Genomic DNA, 24,425 nt, shown 5'->3' with positions numbered 1-24,425 from the left:
GTCATCAACAACATGCCTGAAGGAACCATAGTTGGAGAACTCGGAATGTGCTGACTCCCCATCGTTCCGATCTTTTTTTTTTACTTATCCTTTGCTCTGTATCAACTTTCTTTACTGCTTCAGCATATGATATTTTTTGTTGGATACTAACACCCTGAATCTGCTTTGCCTTACTAAAATACTCACATCCTCTGAACGCCGCTATATGGTCCCCTCCACAGTTACTGCATTAGGCACTGCTGCCTCACATGTTTTAATATCATGATCCTCTCCACATTTCATACATCTTCTTTTACCTCGACATGAACCAGCAACATGTCCAAATCTCTGGCAATTATAACAGCGTAAGGGAGGCCTAATGTATTCTCTAACTTGATAAGACATTCACCCAAGATAGACTCTAGTTGGAAGAACATCACCTGCAAAAACCAGAAGAACAGGGGAATCCCAATTACCACCTTCTCTCGATTTTAATCGTTTGGCTTCAATCACTCGACCACCTTTAATATTGTCCAAAATTTCCTTTTCAGTCATGCCAGACCAAATACCATACACTACCCCCTTTCTTTCAGAGTAATACACTCGACTTTCACAACCAATTTCCCCACCATTTTAGCACTGTTATATTGGTCAATATCTTTGCAACAAATTTTCAGCAATCCATTAGACAAAATCTTGGCCTGGAATCCTTTACTTATTTGGTTCTCTAATGGTGCTGCCACTTTCAAAGGATTAAGGGCTGTAAATCCTCCTCCTCCTTTCTGCTGACCTTTAATTTTTATACAGAACTATAAATTCCTCCAATTCACCCATTTTCCTCAATTTGTTGTCCCTCACTACTTCAGGTCTTTCACTTGATGCACCCCTTTTTTGGCTACCCTTACGTCTGGAGTATTCCACAGTCTCCCGCCCTCCCCCTTCAATCTCAACCCCCCGCCCTCCCCTTTTGCAGCCATAGGCTACAAACTAACCCTTTCCAAACTACTAGGCTCCTCCACACCAATGTCCCCACCCACTCAATCAACGGCCCCAACTTCTGAACAAGCTTAAGAAGGTTGCATGGCAAAGATTGAAGAGACTAGCCCGTAAAAACCACATGATTTATTTGTGTATTTCTTATAAAAATATTGTTTATTCTTATAAAAATCATTGTGCAGACTTGTCAAAGCTTGTGCAACGTAAGTCTCCTTGAGATTTTTGGTGGTGAGCCTGACATGCTGCAGGTGTGTTAATGAGGAATCTCTATCACTTGTATTTCTCTTTACCTTGCTGGATAAATTATAGTATTTTTAAAATGTTCACTGGGTCCTTCCAAATATAAAGGCTAAGTATTACGTTATTAAAAGTGGTTCTGACATCTGGAGAATGTAAAATATGAAAAGAAGTGTGACCAAATTAGGTATAATATTTTTAGCATGTATTCCTGATGTGTTTTTTTCCAATTTTCAACCTAATTGGACAAAATATCTTGTAGTCTTGTCTTTGCTAAGTACAGTATAATTCAATTTTCTGTGTTGTAAGATAGCATAAACTTGTTTGTATTTGCAAATTGGTTTCAACTACATTTGCTGCTGGAAGCTGATGCTTGGTGCCATTGGGGTAGTGAGTCAGGGGAGGGGGCTGCTTAAGGTGAAAATGACCAAGGCCACTGTTTAGGACAGGAACAAAGGTCACAGCCTCCAGCTCAGTTGGGATTTGGGGAGAAGGATTGAGGCGTGTAACAGTGTTGCAGTCTTTTCATATGATTCCATTAATTATTTCGGTTCCTGTTAAATATAAATGTTTTAAATGACACACGTAAACAATTGAAAACTGCAAAATTCTAGTTAAATTTCCCAGCAAGTACCATGGTGGAAGGTGCAAAGTCTTCGTTAGGATCATATAGATCATTTGGATCATATACTTCACTATAGTATATTTCATCTGCCATTACTTTGCCTATTCTCTCAACCCCATTTCCCTGCCTTCTCCCCCTAACCTTTGACACCCTAACTGATCTTGAACCTATAAACCTTTGGTCTTGAATTCTGGTCCAAGTCCTTTTGCAGACTCCCTACTTGTTCAATGCTACCTGCCTGTCCACCTCGTTTCATCATAAGCAAACCTGGCCACAGGACCATCAGTTCCACCAAGAGGAATTGAGGACCTGATTAAGAATAAAAAGGAGGTGCCTAGCAGGTATAGGCATGTAGGAACAAATGAGGTACTTATGGAATAGAAGAAATGCAGGAGAACACTTGAGAAAGAAATCAGGAGAAGTAAAAGAAGGCATGAGGTTGTGCAGACAAGGTGAAGGCGAATCCAAAGGAATTCCACAGATATGTTAAGAGGGAACGATTGCAAGAGACAAAATTGGTCCTCTGGAAGATCGGAATGGTAATCTATACACAGAGCCAAAAGAGATTAGGCAGATCTTAAATGGATTTTTTGCATCTGTATTTACTTGGGAGACGGACACAAAATCTATGGAAGTAAGGCAAAACGACAGCGAGGTCGTGGACGCCACAGAGAAGGAGGTGTCATATAGTGTCCATCTCCTGGCTTAATCTCTCGGCGATTTTGGTTTGTTTTAAAGTAAACACTATATTTTCTCAACAAGGAAAATAGTTATGCCAAAGAAACACCAGTCAACAGCAAAGGATTGCCTCGGATCCTTGGAAGGAAACAATCTTTTGTTGATTTGTACTGTCTGTTTGTGGTTTGAACATAGTTTTGAATGATTAGTTCTGCCTGTCCATTGGGGACTGTTGCTTAATTGTGTAGTATTTTCTTAAGGGTTAGTCTTTTTTTAAGTGCTGAAATATTCCAGTTGCTGACTTTGAATTGAAGACTGTTTGTTAGGCCTGTTTTAAGTATTGTGGATGTGCAGACAGTTTGTTTGTTGACTACATTTATTGATTCAAATTGCGCCAGTGCTGAGGGCGAACAAAGTTAACTGTGAGTGGTACAACTAGAAAAAGTAACATGAGTAAATCGAATCATGGAACTGACATTAGCGACCCTCACGTCAGGGCTCCAAAAGAGAAATTAAACTTACTTCAAAAGCTTTAGAGGGTTGAACCAAAAGTCTTCAAGAGGAGTATAAAACAAATCTGAGCAAAATTACCATCAATTAAGGATCTTGTGGGAAATAAGGAAAATGCCAACATCACATGTTGATCTTAGTAGTGCACTCATAGAGGATACGAAACAGTGGTTGACCCAAATATGTTCCATTGAGGGTCATGTTCAAGTGAATACATGTCTCACCTTCCATCTGGCGATGTTTCATAAATTCCAAGGCATGTTTTAACTATGCATATAGAGGAGACCCCACAGGATGCCGTAGACCCGAGCGACAGTGTGTCAAATGTTAGCGCTCATTGTTCTGCTGCAGACAGAGCATCTTCTGTGTCTAATACCTCCTGTGTATGTATTAAAATAGAGGCTGATTTAGCTGCATTAATTGCATGGCAACAACTATTGAAGCAGGAAGAAATTGTCACAAGGGTGGACAAACTTAATGAGCTAAGGGCTTCTAGTGTGGTGAGTACTGAAAGTGCTCCAGCAGGACAGTTCTGTGGTGGAGTTAGAACCTACAGCACAATACAGGCCCTTTGGCCCACAATGCTGTGCTGAACGTGTACTTTAGAAATTACTCCGGGTTACCCATAGCCCTCTATTTTTCTAATCTCCGTGTACCTATCCAGGAGTCTCTTAAAAGACCCTGTTGTATCCGCCTCCACCACCGTCGCCGGCAGCCCATTCCATGCACTCACCACCCTCTGGGTAAAAAAAAACTTACCCCTGACATTTTCTCTGTACCTACTTCCAAGCACCTTAAACCTGTGTCCTCTCGTGTTAGCCATTTCAGCCCTGGGGAAAAGCCTCTGACTATCCACACGATCAATGTCTCGATGTTGTGACAACCTTTTAACCTACTCTAGTTCAATCTAACCCTCCAACATAGCCCTCCATTTTTTTAAATCATGCAAGAGCTTATCTAATAGTTTCGTAAATGTCCCTAATGTGTCTGTCTCTACCATTATCTTTAGCAGATATTCCACGCACCCACCACTCTCTGTGTGTAAACTCTTACTATATTGAAAGGGCTCAAAGAAAAACAAAAACACCCAATATTGATGCGGATTTATTAATTCATCAAATGTCTGTGAAACATTAACAACACCGCCAAGAGATGGTTCAGGGTGTTTACTGTCAGCCTACATTAATTGAGTAAAAGCATGACTAAGAGTTTATAGAGCAGAAAGTAAAAAAAAAAACAATAAACATTGTATTGAAAGCTTTCAAGAGTACCAAGCCAAGAAAATTTGGGCCCTTATCCTTGCAAGTGGAACAAATGATATACCCGTCCCTACAGCACCTCCCTTACTACCATTCAGGGCACCTTCCAGCTGAGGCAACATTTCACTTGTGAGTCTTTTGGGGTCACATACTGTGTCCAGTTCTCCTGGTGTGGCCTCCTGTATATTGGTGAGACCCAACATAGATTGGGAAACCTCTTTGCTGAGCACCTACGCTCTGTCTGCCAGAAGGAGCGGGATCTCTCAGTGGCCACCCATTTTAATTCCACTTCCCATTACCATTCTGACATGTCAATCCCTGGTCTCCTCTACTGTCATGATAGATAGATATACTTTATTGATACCGAGGGAAATTGGGTTTCGTTACAGCCGCACCAACCAAGAATAGAGCATAAATATAGCAATACAAAAACCACAAACAATCAAACAACAAAATGCAAACTATGCTAGATGGAAAATAAGTCTAGGACCAGCCTATTGGCTCAGGATGTCTGACCCTCCACGGGAGGAGCTGCAAGTTCGATGGCCACAGGCAGGAACGACCTCCTGTGCTGCCCAGTGTTGTATCTCGGTGGAATATGGCCGAAGTCCAACATCAAAAAGCTCAATATCCAGTCTACAAACACGTTCCTCGATTGTAATATGACCCGGATTGCACCATCTGTTGTTAACCAGAACAGTAAGCACCCAACTCCTTTACGCTTATCGCTCTCAGTGCACTTCCGGTCAGCCAGAACGGTCTGGAAGCCGTCCATGGAGAAGTTTTGATCGGGTATGTCCTCGTGCAGCCCCGTTTCAGTAAAACACATAACACTGCACTCCCGAAATGTTCTCTGAGGCCTGGCTAGCGCCGTGAACTCGTCCATCTTATTACCCACCAAACTCTTCTTCTCCATAAGTCTCTGTTGTCTTGACCCGGTCCTCTTTCCTCGACTTTGTGATCCCCCTCTGCATCCTCTATGTGTTGTCCTCCAGATTTTAGCAGGGGTGTCTGCCGCTCTGCTCGCTAAACTGGCCAGCATAAGCTCAATCAGCTGGTCCCTGGAATAAACAATGCTACCGTGCTTCTGTCCCACTAATGAGACGTGTCGGAATGTAACTATTTCCAGCGCTAAAAACCCAAATAAAACTCTCTCTACCAGCATGTTAGAGAGGGTGCAGCTTCGACGTGTTACCGTGCAAAAAAAAATACAAAACATAACGTGACGAAAAAAGTAAGAATACTGTTCTGTAACAGGCTGCATGCACGACCGGCGCATGCACACTAGGTTGGCCGGCCATCTGTGTAGCCTCCGACCTGATGGCATGAACATCGATTTCTCAAACTTCCCGTAATGCCACTCCCCCCAGCCCCTGCCCCCACCGCCATTCCCTCATCATATCTCCTTGCCCATCCATCACCTCCCGCTGGTGCTCCTCCCCCCCCCTTTCTTCCATGGCCTTCTGTCCTCTCCTACCAGATTCCCCCTTCTCCAGTCCTTTATCCCTTTCACCAATCAACTGCCCAGCTCTTTACTTCATTCCTCCCCCTCCTGATTTCACCTACTACCTTGTGTTTCTTTCTTTCCTCTCCCCCACCTCTTAAATCTACTCTTCATCTTTTTTTTCTCCAGTCCTGGTGAAGGGTCTCAGCCCGAAACACCAACTGTACTTTTTTTTCCATAGATGCTGCCTGGCCTGCTGAGTTCATCCAGCATTTTGTGAGTGTGGCTTGGATTCCAGCATCTGCAGGTTTTCTCTTATTTGTGCCACCATACTTCATATTCTCTCTAACAAAAAGGTTACGGAATCAAAACAAGCTATGAAAAAAAAATCAGACACAGCAGAGAGTGGTACCCTGGTATCCAACAGCCTTATAAGGGCTAGGGTTCACGATGGTAAACGACCCATAGTTCTACTACAGCTGAGGTCTAAGAAGGGTAACAAGACGGTGGTTACTTGTGCTTTCCTAGATCAATGAAGTAAAGTTTTCTTCACAGTGGGCTTCATGAACAAGCTCAATCTCACAGGAAGTAGGACACACATTCTCTTATGTGCCATGGGTCAAGAGAAGATTGTGAGTAGCTACAGTGTTTCAGGATTGGAAGTGGCTGGCTTAGATGGTAAAAATTATTGTGAACCACTTAATAGAAACATAGAAACATAGAAAATAGTTGCAGGAGTAGGCCATTCGGCCCTTCGAGCCGGCACCGCCATTTATTATGATCATGGCTGATCATCCAACTCAGAACCCCGCCCCAGCCTTCCCTCCATACCCCCTGACCCCCGTAGCCACAAGGGTCATATCTAACTCCCTCTTAAATATAGCTAATGAACTGGCCTCAACTGTTTCCTGTGGCAGAGAATTCCACAGATTCACCACTCTCTGTGTGAAGAAGTTTTTCCTAATCTCGGTCCTAAAAGGCTTCCCCTCTATCCTCAAACTGTGGCCCCTCGTTCTGGACTTCCCCAACATCGGGAACAACCTTCCTGCATCTAGCCTGTCCAATCCCTTTAGGACCTTATACGTTTCAATCAGATCCCCCCTCAATCTTCTAAATTCCAACGAGTACAAGCCCAGTTCATCCAGTCTTTCTTCATATGAAAGTCCTGCCATCCCAGGAATCAATCTGGTGAACCTTCTTTGTACTCCCTCTATGGCAAGGATGTCTTTCCTCAGATTAGGGGACCAAAACTGCACACGATACTCCAGGTGTGGTCTCACTAAGGCCTTGTACAACTGCAGTAGTACCTCCCTGCTCCTATACTCGAATCCTCTTGCTATAAATGCCAGCATACCATTCGCCTTTTTCACCACCTGCTGTACCTGCATGCCCACTTTCAATGACTGGTGTATAATGACACCCAGGTCTTGTTGCACCTCCCCTTTTCCTAATCGGCCACCATTCAGATAATAATCTGTTTTCCTATTTTTGCCACCAAAGTGGATAACTTCACATTTATCCACATTAAATTGCATCTGCCATGAATTTGCCCACTCACCCAACCTATCCAAGTCACCCTGCAACCTCTTAGCATCCTCCTCACAGCTAACACTGCCACCCAGCTTTGTGTCATCCGCAAACTTGGAGATGCTGCATTTAATTCCCTCATCCAAGTCATTAATATATATTGTAAACAACTGGGGTCCCAGCACTGAGCCTTGCGGTACCCCACTAGTCACTGCCTGCCATTCTGAAAAGGTCCCGTTTATTCCCACTCTTTGCTTCCTGTCTGCTAACCAATTCTCCACCCACACCAATACCTTACCCCCAATACCGTGTGCCTTAAGTTTGCACGCTAATCTCCTGTGTGGGACCTTGTCAAAAGCCTTTTGAAAATCCAAATATACCACATCCACTGGTTCTCCCCTATCCACTCTACTAGTTACATCCTCAAAAAATTCTATGAGATTCGTCAGACATGATTTTCCTTTCACAAATCCATGCTGACTTTGTCCGATCATTTCACCGCTTTCCAAATGTGCTGTTATCACATCCTTGATAACTTCCTTGATAACTGACTCCAGCAGTTTCCCACCACCGACGTTAGGCTAACTGGTCTATAATTCCCGGGTTTCTCTCTCCCTCCTTTTTTAAAAAGTGGAGTTACATTAGCCACCCTCCAATCCTCAGGAACTAGCCCAGAATCTAACGAGTTTTGAAAAATTATCACTAATGCATCCACTATTTCTTGGGCTACTTCCTTAAGCACTCTAGGATGCAGACCATCTGGCCCTGGGGATTTATCTGCCTTCAATCCCAACACCACTTCCCTACTAACATGTATTTCGCTCAGTTCCTCCATCTCACTGGACCCTCTGTCCCCTACTATTTCTGGAAGATTATTTATGTCCTCCTTAGTGAAGACAGAACCAAAGTAATTATTCAATTGGTCTGCCATGTTCTTGCTCCCCATAATCAATTCACCTGTTTCTGTCTGCAGGGGACCTACATTTGTTTTTACCAGTCTTTTCCTTTTTACATATCTATAAAAGCTTTTACAGTCAGTTTTTATGTCCCCTGCCAGTTTTCTCTCATAATCTTTCTTCTCCTTCCTAATTAAGCCCTTTGTCCTCCTCTGCTGAACTCTGAATTTCTCCCAGTCCTCAGGTGAGCCACTTTCTCTGGCTAATTTGTATGCTTCTTCTTTGGAATTGATACTATCTCTAATTTCTCTTGTCAGCCACGGGTGCACTACCTTCCTTGATTTATTCTTTTGCCAGACTGGGATGAACAATTGTTGTAGTTCATCCATGCAACCTTTAAATGCTTGCCATTGCATATCCACCGTCAATCCTTTAAGTGTCATTTGCCAGTCTATTTTAGCTAATTCACGTCTCATACCTTCAAAGTTACCCCTCTTTAAGTTCAGAACCTTTGTTTCTGAATTAACTATGTCACTCTCCATCTTAATGAAGAATTCCACCGTATTATGGTCACTCTTACCCAAGGGGCCTCTCACGACAAGATTGCTAATTAACCCTTCCTCATTGCTCAAAACCCAGTCCAGAATAGCCTGCTCTCTGGTTGGTTCCTCGACATGTTGGTTCAAAAAACCATCCCGCATACATTCCAAGAAATCCTCTTCCTCAGCACCTTTACCAATTTGGTTCACCCAATCTACATGTAGATTGAAGTCACCCATTATAACTGCTGTTCCTTTATTGCACACATTTCTAATTTCCTGTTTAATACCATCTCCGACCTCACTACTACTGTTAGGTGGCCTGTACACAACTCCCACCAGCGTCTTCTGCCCCTTAATGTTACGCAGCCACTGTCTATATTTTGACAAGGTCCCACACAGGAGATTAGTGTGCAAACTTAAAGCACATGGTATTGGGGGTAAGGTATTGGTGTGGGTGGAGAATTGGTTAGCAGACAGGAAGCAAAGAGTGGGAATAAACGGGACCTTTTCAGAATGGCAGGCGGTGACTAGTGGGGTACCGCAAGGCTCAGTGCTGGGACCCCAGTTGTTTACAATATATATTAATGACTTGGATGAGGGAATTAAATGCAGCATCTCCAAGTTTGCGGATGACACGAAGCTGGGTGGCAGTGTTAGCAGTGAGGAGGATGCTAAGAGGATGCAGGGTGACTTGGATAGGTTGGGTGAGTGGGCAAACTCATGGCAGATGCAATTTAATGTGGATAAATGTGAAGTTATCCACTTTGGTGGCAAAAATAGGAAAACAGATTATTATCTGAATGGTGGCCGATTAGGAAAAGGGGAGGTGCAACGAGACCTGGGTGTCATTATACACCAGTCATTGAAAGTGGGCATGCAGGTACAGCAGGCGGTGAAAAAGGCGAACGGTATGCTGGCATTTATAGCGAGAGGATTCGAGTACAGGAGCAGGGAGGTACTACTGCAGTTGTACAAGGCCTTGGTGAGACCACACCTGGAGTATTGTGTGCAGTTTTGGTCCCCTAATCTGAGGAAAGACATCCTTGCCATAGAGGGAGTACAAAGAAGGTTCACCAGATTGATTCCTGGGATGGCAGGTCTTTCATATGAAGAAAGACTGGATGAACTGGGCTTGTACTCGTTGGAATTTAGAAGATTGAGGGGGGATCTGATTGAAACGTATAAGATCCTAAAGGGATTGGACAGGCTAGATGCGGGAAGATTGTTCCCGATGTTGGGGAGGTCTAGAACGAGGGGTCACAGTTTGAGGATAGAGGGGAAGCCTTTTAGGACCGAGGTTAGGAAAAACTTCTTCACACAGAGAGTGGTGAATCTGTGGAATTCTCTGCCACAGCAAACTGTTGAGGCCAGTTCATTAGCTATGTTTAAAAGGAAGTTAGATATGGCCCTTGTGGCTACAGGGGTCACGGGGTATGGAGGGAAGGCTGGGTTCTGAGTTGGATGATCAGCCATGATCATAATAAATGGCGGTGCAGGCTCGAAGGGCCGAATGGCCTACTCCTGCACCTATTTTCTATGTTTCTATGTTTCTATATGCAAGAAAGTATGCCTGACCACAAACGGAACATTCCGCAAGAGGGATCTCCATGGATGGTCTCACCTGAAACACGTCTGTTTGCCAGAGATTGATACAGAAATTCAGCTGCTGATGGGGACAAATGTGCCCTAAAGCATTGGAGCCATTGTAAGTAATTTGCAGTGTTAATGATGGATCCCATACAATTAAAACAATGTTGGATTGGGCTGTGAATGGACCAATGAAAGATCATGCTGAGGGAAGAGAGAGTGCACAGCCAGAGCTGACAGTTAACAAGCTCGTAGTTTTGAACTTGGATGAGTTTTGACAGCGGCAGTTCAAGGTAGACTTCCCTGTATGCAATCAGGATGAACAACCTTGTTTGTCAAGAGAAGATCACAAGTCCTTGGAGCTGGTTGCAAATTCTGCAAAACTGGCGGATGGCCATTACCAGATTAATTTACCTTTGAGAAAGAAGGAAGTTAACTTGCCAAGTAATAGGAAGATTGCTGAACACCGTGTTCTAAATCGAAGGAAGAGGTTTAAGGATGTCATCTCCAAAGGTTGTGCTGAAAAGAGTGCCAGCAGAGAATCTGGAAGCAGTGACGGGAAAGGTTGGTATATTCCACACCTTGGTGTTTATCAACCCAAAAAAGGGAAACTGTTGTGTATGACTATGGAGTGACTTTTCAGAGAATATCACTTCATGCTCTGCTACTACAAGGACCAGATCTTACTAGCTCGCTAATTGGAGTCATGACCAGATTCAGAAAAGAACTAGTGGTAATTATGGCGGGTATTGAATCAATGTTTCATTAGGCAGCAGTCCAGCTACTCCGATCAACGAGCCTTGCAGTTCCCGAAGTTTTTGGAGTAGAAATGTCATGTGGTTGTAAAAAAACAAACAAATTAGTCAAGGGGAGTGTTACAATGAATGCCATGCAAATTGAAGAGGAGGTGGATACTGTAAAAAGGGTCAATCACTTCTTATCTTGGACCTATTTGAAGAAGACAGTGGCATAGATTTTTAGATTCAAGAACCTGCTCTTGTTTTTTAGTTGGAAAAGGAAGCAATTGAACATCGCTCTTGTTCATTCTGACTTGGATGAAGAACAACAAGAGTATTCTTTGGAGGGAGAGATTGAGAAGGCAAAAGATCAGACCAGCTGAAGTAGTCTCTCAGTGGAAGAGCTCAGAAAGACTGAAATTGAGATCATTAGATTTTGCCAAAGAAGTGCTTTGGGTTTGTGTTGCAGCCAGTGGCACAGGGAACATTTCACTGGTAGAGGGAAGAATGAATTCAATTAAATACCAGCAAATTCTGGAAGCAAACATCATACAGTCTGTAAAAAAAAAGCTGAAGATGAAAAGAGGATGGCCTCTACAACAGGATAATGATCCTAAACACACCTCAAGGCCACAATGGGCTACCTCAAGAGGTGCAAGCTGAAGGTTTTGCCATGGCCCTCACAGTCCCCCGACCTAAACATCATCGAGAATCTTGTGGATAGACCTCAAAAGAGCAGTGCATGCAAGACGGCCCAAGAATCTCACAGAACTAGAAGCCTTTTGCAAGGAAGAATGAGCGAAAATCCCCCAAACAAGAATTGAAAGACTCTTACTGGCTACAAAAAGTGTTTACAAGCTGTGATACTTGCCAAAGGGGGTGTTACTAAGTACCGACCATGCAGGGTGCCCAAACTTGTGCTTCGGGCCCTTTTCCTTTTCTGTTATTTTGAAACTAAAAGATGGAAATAAAAAAGTAATCTTGCTTAAAATATTGAAGAAATGTGTCATCTTTAAGTTTATGCCTTTTGGAAATCAGGTCATCTTTTACTCGCTTAGCTATTCACAGTAACAGAAATTTTGACCAGGGGTGCCCAAACTTTTGTATGCCACTGTACCTTATTCAATTTTGGAGCTTTGTTATTCTGGAGGTGCGTCATACAATGTTAGTCTCCTGGCTCAGTCTCTCAGCAGTTTTGGTTAGTTTTAAAGTAACTGCTACAGGCAGCATCTGCAGAGAGAGAAATTAAGAGTTTATATTAAAGGTTGATTACATTTATCAGATGTATATCAAATGAAAACGCTGCGTATTTGGAATTTCTGAATTCATCGTTGAGTCCTCAGGGCTTTAAGTTGCTGAGTCACTGTTGGAATATTTAAATGCCAATGACACAAAAGACAGAATGGAATGGAGAATCCAAATGACTGACAATTGGAAGTTGAGGGGTCACCCTTAGAAACTGGAATTGTTCTCTAAAAGGGTGACCAAGTCCTTATTTTGTGCAGAGGAAAGTACATTGTGAGTATCAAATGCTGCATACAAAATTGGAAGAAATGAAAGATAATTGATTTATAACCACTTCCTTCTCCTATTTCATTGTTTACTATCACACGTTACAAGTAATGGCAAAACTACAGAGCATTGACCTAATTGTTGTTATGGGGTGGCTTAGCTTCACAAGGTTGGCATCTTACATTTTGATGTGTCTGATTGCTGTCTTCTCTGAATCTCCATTGATCATCTGACTTGATTATAACATAAGATACTTCATGCCAGATTTCATACTGATGAACCTTTGCTGCATTTCCTTCCCAAAAAAGCTTAACCAACCTTAAATGAGTAAGATTAAAACTAGTACTTAAGGCATGGTTTCACCAAAGCCTTGTACAATCATAGCAAGACTTTCCAAATACGTTCTTTCCTTTTATTAATATTGTACTAGTTACTTGCACTGTGCTAATTTATTATTTCATGCATGATGGATTCACAGTTCTTTGAACATTATATGTCTTAAAGTATTTTAATAATCTGCTTTCCAAAATGTAAAACATAATTTTTCCACATTTTCCATCAGCCATTGTTTTCTCTCACTTGAACTTTCTTTCTCCGATCTGTGAACATTTTGTATTCTTGCATCTTGTTTATTCACATATCTTTGTATCATCAACTATTGATATTTTTCTGTCAAGGAGCAGTAAAAAAAAAGGAAGCTGATTTCAACATGTCATTTGTTATCAAATGCTTCAACCTTAGGCAGGAGATTGGGGCGAAGAGGAAAAATGGATCAGCCATCATAAAATGGTGGAGAAGCCGCGATTGGTCAAATGGCCTTTTTCTGTTCCTTTATCTTATGAAATTTGGTTATTCCAGAGCCAAACAAGCTGTAAATTTCACCTGAATTTCAGTTTAAAATGGACAGTGATCTTTTCTCCCCAATAGAAACTTCACTTATGCTAGACCAAGTAGAAGAATGCTAAATAAATGGCACTTTTCTGCATATACTGTAGTTGTGTCCTCAGGCAGGAGTTTAATACCTTCCTGCAGATCTTATTTTGAGTCACTTATGTTATAACCAGAATATTTTAATTGAGTGTTTAGAATAACATACGAGTCATGCTTATTTCTTGGCTGCATGTATTTATTTTCCCTTTTCTATGCTGTCTTCTTGAAGGGGAGGAAAAGAACAAGAAAAATCATCTTGTTGCTTTGTATTTTTAAAAAAATAGCAAGTGTAATAATTCTCTTTGACATTGTGCTCACTAAAATCCCCAGTGTCACCTGCTTCTGAATTAATATTTGTAACTTGAACTTAGATTTTAAAGAAATAACTGTATACGGATTGATGGGCTGGAAATGAGTCACTGACCTTGTAGTGGACCTTAGTCCAAAGACCTTATAATATATAGGAGCAGAATTAGGCCATATGGGCTGTCAGGTCCTCTCCATCATTTGATTGTGGCTGATTTATTTCTTCTCAACCCTCTTCTTGCCTTCTCCCTGAAACCTTTGACTCCCTACTAATCAGGAGCCTATCAACCTGCACTTAAATATACACAGAGTCTTGGTCTCCACAGCCATCTGTGGCAATGAATTCCACAGATTCACCACCCTCTAGCTAAAGAAATTCCTCCTCACCTCTGTTCTAAAGGGATGTCTTTTTATTCTGAGGCTGTGCTCAAGTTCTTGTGCAGATTTCCTCAATACTACCCGTCCTTCCACCTATCTTATTAACAGCAGCTAGCTTGGCCATAGGGCTATCAGGTCTATCTTGATAAGTGACCACATAACATAGTGAAAGCAAGTGTAAAATTGCTCAAAGAGTTTGGAAATCTCATATTGACATTTCTCATTCATAAGTATATTTTATATTATAACCTGTTGTAAGAAAAGCTAAATGTAAAAATCATATTTTTGGAAAAAGTTGTAACTGATATACTAATAATTTGATGGTTGTAATAACTGAAAATGTTTTAAATTAGTCACAACATTTTTAATAATTCCCAATAGGAACTAAATGTCCGTCAGCTGACATTATCCACAGATAAAGACAAGTATGCCATTCGGCTTAGGGCAGAACCAGATCACATGGTGTTAGGAAAGCGCCTGAAGGGAGCATTTAAATCTGTTTCAGCAGCTATCAAGGGTCTTCAGAGTGCACAGTTGGAGGAGTTCCAGAAGACAGGTGAGTATTCAGAAACTGCTTCCTTTCTGCATGATTAAAAAGTCACTTTATAGTTTTGTTTATGTTTAAACCCAAGGGAAAAAAAACAAGAAGATATAATAAGATTTATAGTCACCATTTAAAACTGGGACGAGCAAGAACCTTTTCTCATAGAAGGTGGCGAATCTCGGGGATTCTCTGCTCTGAAGAGCTGTGTGTTCTGATAAATGGGGGTATTTCAAGATGAAGATGATTTTTTTGAAGATCGGAATTGAAGGCCATTGGAAAACCAACACAAAAGTGAAGATACAGCGTTAGGCAGATCATCCGAGATCACATTCAATGGCAGGGCAGGCTCGAGGAGTTGAGTGACCTTTTCTTTAACCAGTTGTTTTACTTCCTGGAAATGTACATTTAAATGCATCTAGAGTGACAAGCTATAAATGCAAATTTTTATGGTTTTATTTGAAGTTATGTACCATTAGAATTTTTATACAGGAAAGCTAGCTTAATCTACCAATATGTTTCACAATTTCAAGACCTGACGCTGAGGTCAGTTGTTCCCAAAATATCGTTTTGTGGTACAAGAGAAAAGAAACTGTGATGCTGTTTATTTCCCCATGGAAATCAATATGTACAGAAACCTACATCTGACTGAGTTCAAAAAGACTAGGAGTCAATGTCTTCCTTTACCACGAATCAGTGAATGTGTTGGTATGTTTTTATAAACTCTGTTCTTTTAACAGGCACCATAATTGTGGAAGGACATGAACTTCATGAAGAAGACTTGCGTCTCATGTATGCATTTGATGGAATTGCAGGTGCAAATGCTCAGTATGAAGCCCATTCTGATTTTCAAGTAAGTATTTTGTTTTAATAGGAAAATGTAAGTATTAACTGTGTGTACTGTATTGTTTGAGCTCACTGGACTGGATGTTTCAATCCCTTCGATAAGCATATCCTAACTCGGGTCATAGCATCAAGATGTTATATATTTCTACTTCAAAAATTCTTAAGTCACCTGCTTTCACTGTCACCTAAAGAAAAGAGCTTCAAAGATCCTGAAGGGATAAAACATAGCTGCTTCCTTTTTAGAATTTTTAATTTAATTCTCAAGAGGAAACACTTGTTCCATGTCGACTTTGTCAAAACCCCTCAGGATCTTCTATGCTTCAGTTAAGTTCCCTCTCACTCTTCTAAACATGACCTGGTGCAAGTCTCACAAATCTAATCTTTCCTCAATGATAACTTGCCCCTTCCAGAAATCCCAATGAAATGCTTTTCATTCATTTACACCATTCCTTGGAGAAAGCAGACTAATACTGTACATAGTATTGCTGATATGGTCTACTAAAGAGGAGGGGAGGAGAAGATGGTGGCGCGACGCAGCGCACGCAGCCGCTCCGAAATGTTATCGGTATTTGTTAAGTAGGTACCGTGCACAATCCTGATTTGATGGAGACAGACACGAGAAGCACGTAGGAACATCTGGAGAAACTTCTGAAATGCCTGCTTCACTGCCGCTGCTACTGTGCGATTGAGAATCTCCGGAGGGGAAGGCCCCAAATCCTCGGCTTTACCTATTGCCTGTTGCTGGGGCCAGGGTCGAAGCGCTCGACAGAGATGGTGCTCGGTGTTGGAGGCTTGAAGTTTTCGGATGGACTAAAGAGTCGGCTGTGGTCGGGTGCTTCCAGGGTGCTGTATCGGCAAGCTTGCGGCGCTGGAGGTTCATGGCAGGGAGAGTTTTTCTTCCTTCTACCGTCTGTGTGAGATGGTGGGACTTTCGAGAGACTGAGACTTTTTTTTTTACCATGCCCATGGTTTGTTCTTTATCAAATTTCGGTATTGCATTACACTGTTGTAACTATATGTTTTAATTATGTGGTTTTTGTCAGTTTTTTTAGTCTTGGTTTGTCTTGTGTTTCTGTGATATCACACTGGAGGAACATTGTATCTTTTCTTAATGCATACATTACTAAATGACAATAAAAAAGGACTGCGTGTCCTCATAATCTAATCTAATCTAAAGGCCTTGGATTATGGAAGCATGACTTTCAATTCATAATAATCTCCTTGGACACGTCTCCCATCTATCCTTCCCAAGTAATCGTCATTTGCACAAATTTTTTTCCACCGCTTCCAAACTAACACATAATACACTGTCTAGAATGATGGCACAACTCGTAGTTGAAGTAGTTTTATTGTGTGTATCTATGGCCCTTTTATTCAGAGGTATATCTGAGCTTAGGCCAGTGGGCCAACCCAAGGACTACCATGGCCATAGTTTGCCAATCGTTGACCCTTGCAGTAGGAATCAGCAGTTCATTCAGTATTAAAGTCCACTAAACTGTGATCAGGTACAAAAACCCTGTTTTATAGTCTGTGTTCCCTTTTTTATCCATGGAGCTCTGACTACTTTCTTATAATGAAAGTCAAAAATCTGTAGGTGCTGGAAATTCAAAATAAGAATGCTAGAAATCCTCAGTAGCTCAGGAAGCACTTGTGGAAAAAGAAATTGAGGAAGAGAGAAAACAAATCAAGTTTCCAGTGACAGAAGGATGCATTGAATAAAGGGAATATCTTGAATATGGTAAAATCAAGAGAGTTGATGTTCCATTTGTTATGCTACCCCCTTCTTTACCTTCTCTGCTACTGAAAGCTAACATTTTCTCTCTTTCCCAAATCTGCTGAATGGTTTCGGACTTACAACATTAACTGTTCCTTTTTTTAACAAATAACACTAACCTACTGAATATTTCCAGCATTTTCTGTTTTCATAGCCTCAATGAGCTAACTGCTGGCAGGTGATTGCACAGTATTATTGATAGAATCTTTAACATGTTAACTGGATCGTTCAGTAATACCTGTGCCAGTGTGTATTGGGATTAGTCCTTTAAATGCTGGACAATACAAACTTTGATTTAGACTTGTTATTGATGAGAGTTAAAATACACAATGTCTATCTTAGCTTTCATTAGTAATATTGTTGCAACTTGTTTGAGCAATATATTGCAACATATCCCTTATAGTTGAGAGCTTCAAAACACTAAATGAAAAGTATTTCTTGGATTTTAACATGTATCTAATACTCTTTACATATTTGATTTCATGAGGTGACTACATATTTTCTAGTAGTATTCAGAAGGCTTTTGTGTTCTTTCAGGCTTTGGTTCTATTAAATGTCACAACAGACCAATCAATGGTGGATGAAGGAGTTGCACGAGAGGTGATAAATCGTATCCAAAAACTTCGGAAAAAGGCAAGTTCTATCCATCTTAAGAATTATTTTTTATAATATCTATAAGCAAAAAATGCTGGAGCCACTCTGCAGTCCAGGCAACATTAGTGGCAAGAGAAAGGTGATTAATATTTCAGATGGAAGAACACTGAAGGATTTCAACCTGAAATGATAACTGTTCTTCTTTCTACAGATGCAGACTAACCTGCATTGCCAACATTTTCTTTTCATGCTATTTTTCTTCTGCTTTCCAAAGATTTTCCTAAGTGCATTGAACTTTTGTTAGAATACAATTCCGTGCATGCCTCAGGGAAGAAATATGTCCTCCTCTTCTGTTAGATGTACGGTCTTTAACAGGTGGACATTGTACTCTGCTTTGGTTAATAGGTTTAGCTGATGTCTTGGCGTAGGAGCTACTATTTTGCATATTCAATGCAAGTGCTAGCAACTTGTTTTTAACCAACTAGCTCTTTCACCTACGAGTCAAGATAGTTAGTATGGCAGGCTGTGCCGATGTGCACTACAGCAGACTATCAACCTCTCCTTAAATGCAAACTCACCATGTTTAGGAAATGCTGGACAATGAACTCTTGCTGATTTTTTTTTTCCTTACCTATCTCATGTTCTTATTAAATTTAATTTAACCCAGACCTGCTGAGGCAGGTTTTAAATTGTATTTCCACCCAATTTAACATAGAACGTAGATTAGTACAGCACAGTACAGGCCCTTCGGCCCACAATATTGTGTCGACCCTTAAACCCTGCCTCCCATATAACCCCCCCATTAAATTCCTCCATATACCTGTCTAGCAGTCTCTTAAATTTCACGAGTGTATCTGCCTCCACCACTGACTCAGGCAGTGCATTCCATGCACCAACCATTCTCTGAGTAAAAAAACCTTCCTCTAATATCCCCCCTGAATATCAATTTAAGTTTCAGTTTTATCCCTTCAATGTCACCTAATAAAAATAGTATAGGGTTATGTGGAAGTTGAGTTCCAGTAAAACTCTTAAATTTATCCAAAAAGGTTGAATTTTGGAACAGGACCAAGTAGAGTGTAAAAAGGTACCAGTTTCTTGACTACACCGAAAATATTGATCATTTTTTGGGGCACTACAATTTTCATGGATATCTGAAGAATAAAAACTTCAGGTTGTATGTTGTATACATTTCTCTGATACTAAATTGAACTATTGAATAGATGATGGTATGTTATAAAATTTACATTTACAGGCCCATCTTGTGCCATCAGACGAGATCACAATTTATTACAATTCTCAACCAATGGGAGATTATTTGGATAACATTATTAAGAATCACACTGATTTTATTTTGGGAACTGTAAAAGCCTCCCTGAAGCCCTACCCAGTACCGAATTCTGCTGACGTGATTATACAAGAAAAAACACAGGTAAACTGTTTCTGTCTTGAATGAATTAATATTGGAAATATAATTCTTTTAGACATATTTTGTTACAGTATTACCCTGTTTAGAGCCAGCTCACAAAAATGCTGATTGGCCCTTGAATCAAAACAGTGAAACAGATGCTTCTATCACATTCAACAGGAGCTGATGAGAAAGACTATAGGATCTCGGTGGTCTGTCAACACATGGAGAAGGTTTTGCTAATCCCCAGAATGGCCCACATTCATGGTGCCAGTCAGGTGCTGCCTTAAACCCCGCAACTCAGTATTGAGCAGCTACGCTGTTCACTGTGGCCTGCCCAACAGCGGCCTCAGGTAGCCATTCTGCATCTGGTTACCAGCATGTCACACAGTAACAGGGCGAGTAGGCATTGATCTCAAGCTCCTGGCACAGTAGTTTTCTCAATAACCTTCCTGTACTTATCGTACAGTAATGATCATTGGCATTTTCTTGGGAACATGTCCTTTGCTCTAAGCAATGTACCAGCATACATCTAGCATAATAAGCAACGCATGTTAAATTCCATACTACATAATTCTCCTGCCATTTACCTTGATAGATTTGCCTGATCAGTTTTATTACTGAATACCAACATCTTTGCATAGCACGTGTATAAAGGGAAGTGTGTATTTTGTATATTGAGAAATCTTGCTTTTATGGTTTTGTTAATTTTAGTAAGGGTTTTCAATGGCTTATTTTTTGAAATTTTCTTAAAATGGCAGGAGGACCTTTTTTTGTAAATGAGCCTTGATATCAGATTGACTCAACAGCAGCAATCCATGGCACCCAACATTTAGCTAATGACGGAAGAATGAGTAAAATTTCCAAGATTGCCTACATTAGAACCCATTAGAAAGAAAACTAGAAGGCTGTCAGATCTCTCTGCCTCCAAGCCATTCTAATTCACTTGAAGGGAATGTCCAGTTCTTCATATAATATCTGTTATAGCAAGGAGACTTTGAAACAAAACAGAAAATGCTGGAAACTCAAAACATGAGGCAGCATCTGTGGGAAAAAAAATGGAGTTAACAATTTGGGTGAGATATTTGCAATCTAAATAGCTAACTCTTTTTCTTCTTCCATAGGTGCTGCTTTACCTGCTCAGGGTTTCCAGCATTTGTGTTTTCCAGATCCTGCAAGAATTTCTTCTAAACTTTCTGCAGCTTTGACCCACGTGAAACTGTCTGATGCATTGCACCAGAAAATTATAAATTTTTATTGTCTTGATTTTTTTAAATTTGTGATTTTTCATGGAGTTCAGTTTCTAACTGCGCTGCCTTTTTGAAGGAGATTATTAATGATTGTGGTGGGGAGTTCAAAGCTGAAAATTGTGCTGGAAGGTTTAATGACAATCTTGCAGATATTTTTGCTGACTGGGATGAAGTAGGTGCCAAAGCATTGCCAACCTTCTGGAGTCTATTCCAAATTGTTAGTTTCATTGACCACAGAAGAACTGAATGCCTGAAGGCAGGTACAGCGGCAGCCAGTAATCTGGTACCCATTTCTAACTATAACCATTTTTCTTGTTAGTTGAAGGGCTCAAATCTTGATCTGACTCTTGTGAAAGGAACTTTAGAAGCTGGTGCTCTGCCAATGGGCCTTACCTGCGCATATGTCAATGTCAAGGTTTCTGTGGATGGAATAAAGCAAGGTAGGAACAAAGAGTACTGTAATCAAGATATGGAATGTGTCTAAAAATATACACTGCATTTATGCTATTCATTAAGATTATGGTGCGTAAGATTTAAACCATTCTCTGTTATGCTTTGGAGCTGCTAAACAGAAAATGAAAGAGCTTTAATTTGCTCATTTGCAAGTTTAATTTGTTGATTTAAAAAGATAATTGTTGTAGGTGGCCTTGGTGATGGATTTCTGATCGGCCAAAGATCAGTCATGTCGGTTGCCTTTGAAATGTACAGGTGTCATGGAATCGGAGGGATGGAATGCTGTGGTGAAGCATGACCCATATTAATCAATAGGTCATGAAAAAACATGCTGTTGGACTTGGATAAAAATATATTTATAAAACTGAATTTTGTACAATATGGAAGCCCTTACTGAGAAACTGAACACTGATGTCGCCATTTTATGTTTGTGTTCTAATTTTACTTTACCATTGATTTATTTGGAATTCTTACATGCGGAGTAAGTTACTGGTAAGTACATTTACCAGTGATGTGATCTAAGTGTAATTATCCTGAACGGACCAAGAGTACCTCCCTTTCAGACTGAGTTGACCTCAAAGGATTAGGAAGTTGATCCTACCAGAAAATTTGATAATCACCCAGGGCAGATCTCATTAATTATTGGACACTATCATATTAACCAATTACTTGGTTCATTAATTGCATATGGAGAAGCAGATCTGGTGGTGGATGCTAAGATTCAAGGTAATTTGACAAATATGGAATGAGTTTCACTTTGTTAAACTCCAGGAATACCCACAGATTCATTAAGGGTCCGAAAAGTTTAACTTTGTTAATCTGCAACTAATTTGTGTCAAGCGAAGCGTAATGACTTCATCCAGGGTTCTGTATTATGCACGTAGAAAATTAGGGACACGTGAGGTTTCCGGAATTGAACCTTCCTCAACACTGATTTGGAGACACGTATATTGATATGTTTCTTCTTAGGATAGAACCCTTCTTCATGTAAAATACTTACTATTTACATTATGACCTCAATTCTTCTTCCTTATAAGTAGGTCATAGAGTTAACAGCATAGACATAAGGTATTTGCCTAACTTGTCCACAATAATCAAGTAGCCAACTTGAGCTAGTCCCATTTTAACTGAATCAAATCAAATTGAGTTTGTTACTTACATCCTTCATAAACATGAGAAGTAAAAATCTTTACGTTACGTATCGGTCCAAATGGGCAATTTATAGTAATTTATAATAAATAGCATGTACAACAGGACAATAGTATGGCCCACATCCTCTGAATTTTCTTATCCATGTATCTGTCTAAGCAACTTTTAAACATTTTAATTGTATACACCTTTAACATTTCCTCTGGCAGCTTATTCCACATACCCATCATCCTCTGTGTAGTCCAGGGGTCGGCAACCTTTTTGCCTCTGTGGGCCGGATCGCGTATTAATGAGCGGACGGTGGGCCAGATAAATGCCATAAAAAACTTGAAATATGGGAATTATCCATTTAAATACATCTAGTTATGTTTTGCCTCAAATTAATGAATAATGCATGCTAGAAAATGGTCATAGTAGTCAGTCATACTTTATTGATCCCGGGGGAAATTGGTTTTCGTTACAGTTACACCATAAATAATTAAATAGTAATAAAACCATAAATAGTTAAATAGTAATATGTAAATTATGCCAGTAAATTATGAAATAAGTCCAGGACCAGCCTATTGGCTCAGGGTGTCTGACCCTCCAAGGGAGGAGTTGTAAAGTTTGATGGCCACAGGCAAGAATGACTTCCTATGACGCTCTGTGTTGCATCTCGGAGGAATGAGTCTCTGGCTGAATGTACTCCTGTGCCCAACCAGTACATTATGTAGTGGATGGGAGACATTGTCCAAGATGGCATGCAACTTGGACAGCATCCTCTTTTCAGACACCACCGTGAGAGAGTCCAGTTCCATCCCCACAACATCACTGGCCTTATGAATGAGTTTGTTGATTCTGTTGGTGTCTGCTACCCTCAGCCTGCTGCCCCAGCACACAACAGCAAACATGATAGCACTGGCCACCACAGACTCGTAGAGCATCCTCAGCATCATCCGGCAGATGTTAAAGAACCTCAGTCTCCTCAGGAAATAAAAAAATCATATGTGCTTAAGGTTGTCTACCCCTGGTGTAGTCCCTCATGTCCCCTGAATTAATTGAATGTTCTTGAGTTTCCACCTGTGTTGAATAATCACTCAGAAAATGTTTCCTAATGACCAGAAGCCATTTTAGCAATTCTAGTGACCTTTGATGTACAAATTAATTGAATACAAAAGGACATGTGGTTATTTAAACTGAATTACCATTGCAGCTCTCTTTAAAAGTTCTCTTGATTTGCATTTCAGATGGTGTGATACTACTAGAAAATCCAAAGGGTGATAACATTCTAAACTTGATCAAGCTGAAAAATGTGATTGTCAACATATTCAAGCTGCAGGCATCAAATCTGGCTATCTTTTATGGAAAAAATGGTAAAATCACCCTAGTTCTTGGAATTTTATAATGAGAGTTTCCTTACAACTTTCTTGTAAACAGCTCGATCTTGCTGTTAAAAATGACGACTTTACCACAAACATTGTTATTAATGTATGAATTTGTCAAAGGGTTAAAGCAAAGAGGAAGTTAGATTTGAGTTGCAAATTGACTTGCAATTTGGTTTATGCTCTTCCACTAATAAAATGAACTAAATGGATGCTCACTTTCAATCTCCTCTTTTCAGATTACTTGCTGGATCTTTATATATAATTCAACTTACACATACAAAAGGAGTCTTGCAATATACTTTATTTTAGCTGCAATATTGATCCACTACTTAAACCTTGTGAAAGATTGTTCACCCATATTACTTCAGTCTTTATTATATCTTGATTGTTCATGTTTTTTTTAATTGATTTATTGGTTATTGACCAGTTGTAAAATTGGATTTGCAGAAAACAATTATGCTGAACAAAGCTGTTAACTATATTGTGTACTTTAATAAATGTGAATTAGAGAAAATATATTTTTTCTATTTTAATAATTGGGCTGAAATTTAATCTACAGTCTTTTAACTTAATTTTGGGAATCTTGATTGTGCAGAGAGGCCTCAAAAAAAGTTACATTATGAATTCAGAGTTGGCTGCTGTTGTTATTTTTAAAAGGGAGCTTTGATGTGGTAAATGTATGTGTTGTGAGGAGCATTTGATGTCACTGGCCCTACACTTGATGAATGAGGGGTATCTCATTGAAATCTACCAGATGCTGAAAAGCCTGGATAGACTGAACGTAGAGAGGATGATTCCATTAGTAGGAGAGTCTGGGATCTGAGGGCACAGCCTCAGTGTAAAGGCACATTCTTTAAAACAGATGAGGAATTTCTTCAGCTGGAGGGTGGTGAATCTGGGGAATTA

At 40.3% G+C, this 24,425-nt stretch overlaps 1 protein-coding gene across 2 annotated transcripts in view; it reads left to right on the top strand.

The window, feature by feature from the left end:
• Window positions 1–24,425, top strand: part of iars1 (isoleucyl-tRNA synthetase 1) — a 209,038-nt gene that overhangs the window by 164,729 nt on the left and 19,884 nt on the right. For both annotated transcript variants that reach the window (XM_063067569.1, XM_063067568.1), the window contains 6 exons: window positions 14,525–14,699; window positions 15,425–15,537; window positions 17,842–17,937; window positions 19,151–19,327; window positions 20,873–20,993; window positions 23,382–23,507. In XM_063067569.1, coding sequence (XP_062923639.1) covers window positions 14,525–14,699; window positions 15,425–15,537; window positions 17,842–17,937; window positions 19,151–19,327; window positions 20,873–20,993; window positions 23,382–23,507 — 808 coding nt within the window. The remainder of the gene's footprint in view (window positions 1–14,524; window positions 14,700–15,424; window positions 15,538–17,841; window positions 17,938–19,150; window positions 19,328–20,872; window positions 20,994–23,381; window positions 23,508–24,425) is intronic.

This window comes from Mobula hypostoma, chromosome 15 (assembly GCF_963921235.1).
Source record: "Mobula hypostoma chromosome 15, sMobHyp1.1, whole genome shotgun sequence".
Classification (NCBI taxonomy): Eukaryota; Metazoa; Chordata; class Chondrichthyes; order Myliobatiformes; family Myliobatidae; genus Mobula; species Mobula hypostoma.
Note: the sequence above shows the minus strand (reverse complement) of the source record. Positions and strands in the feature narration are given on the sequence as shown.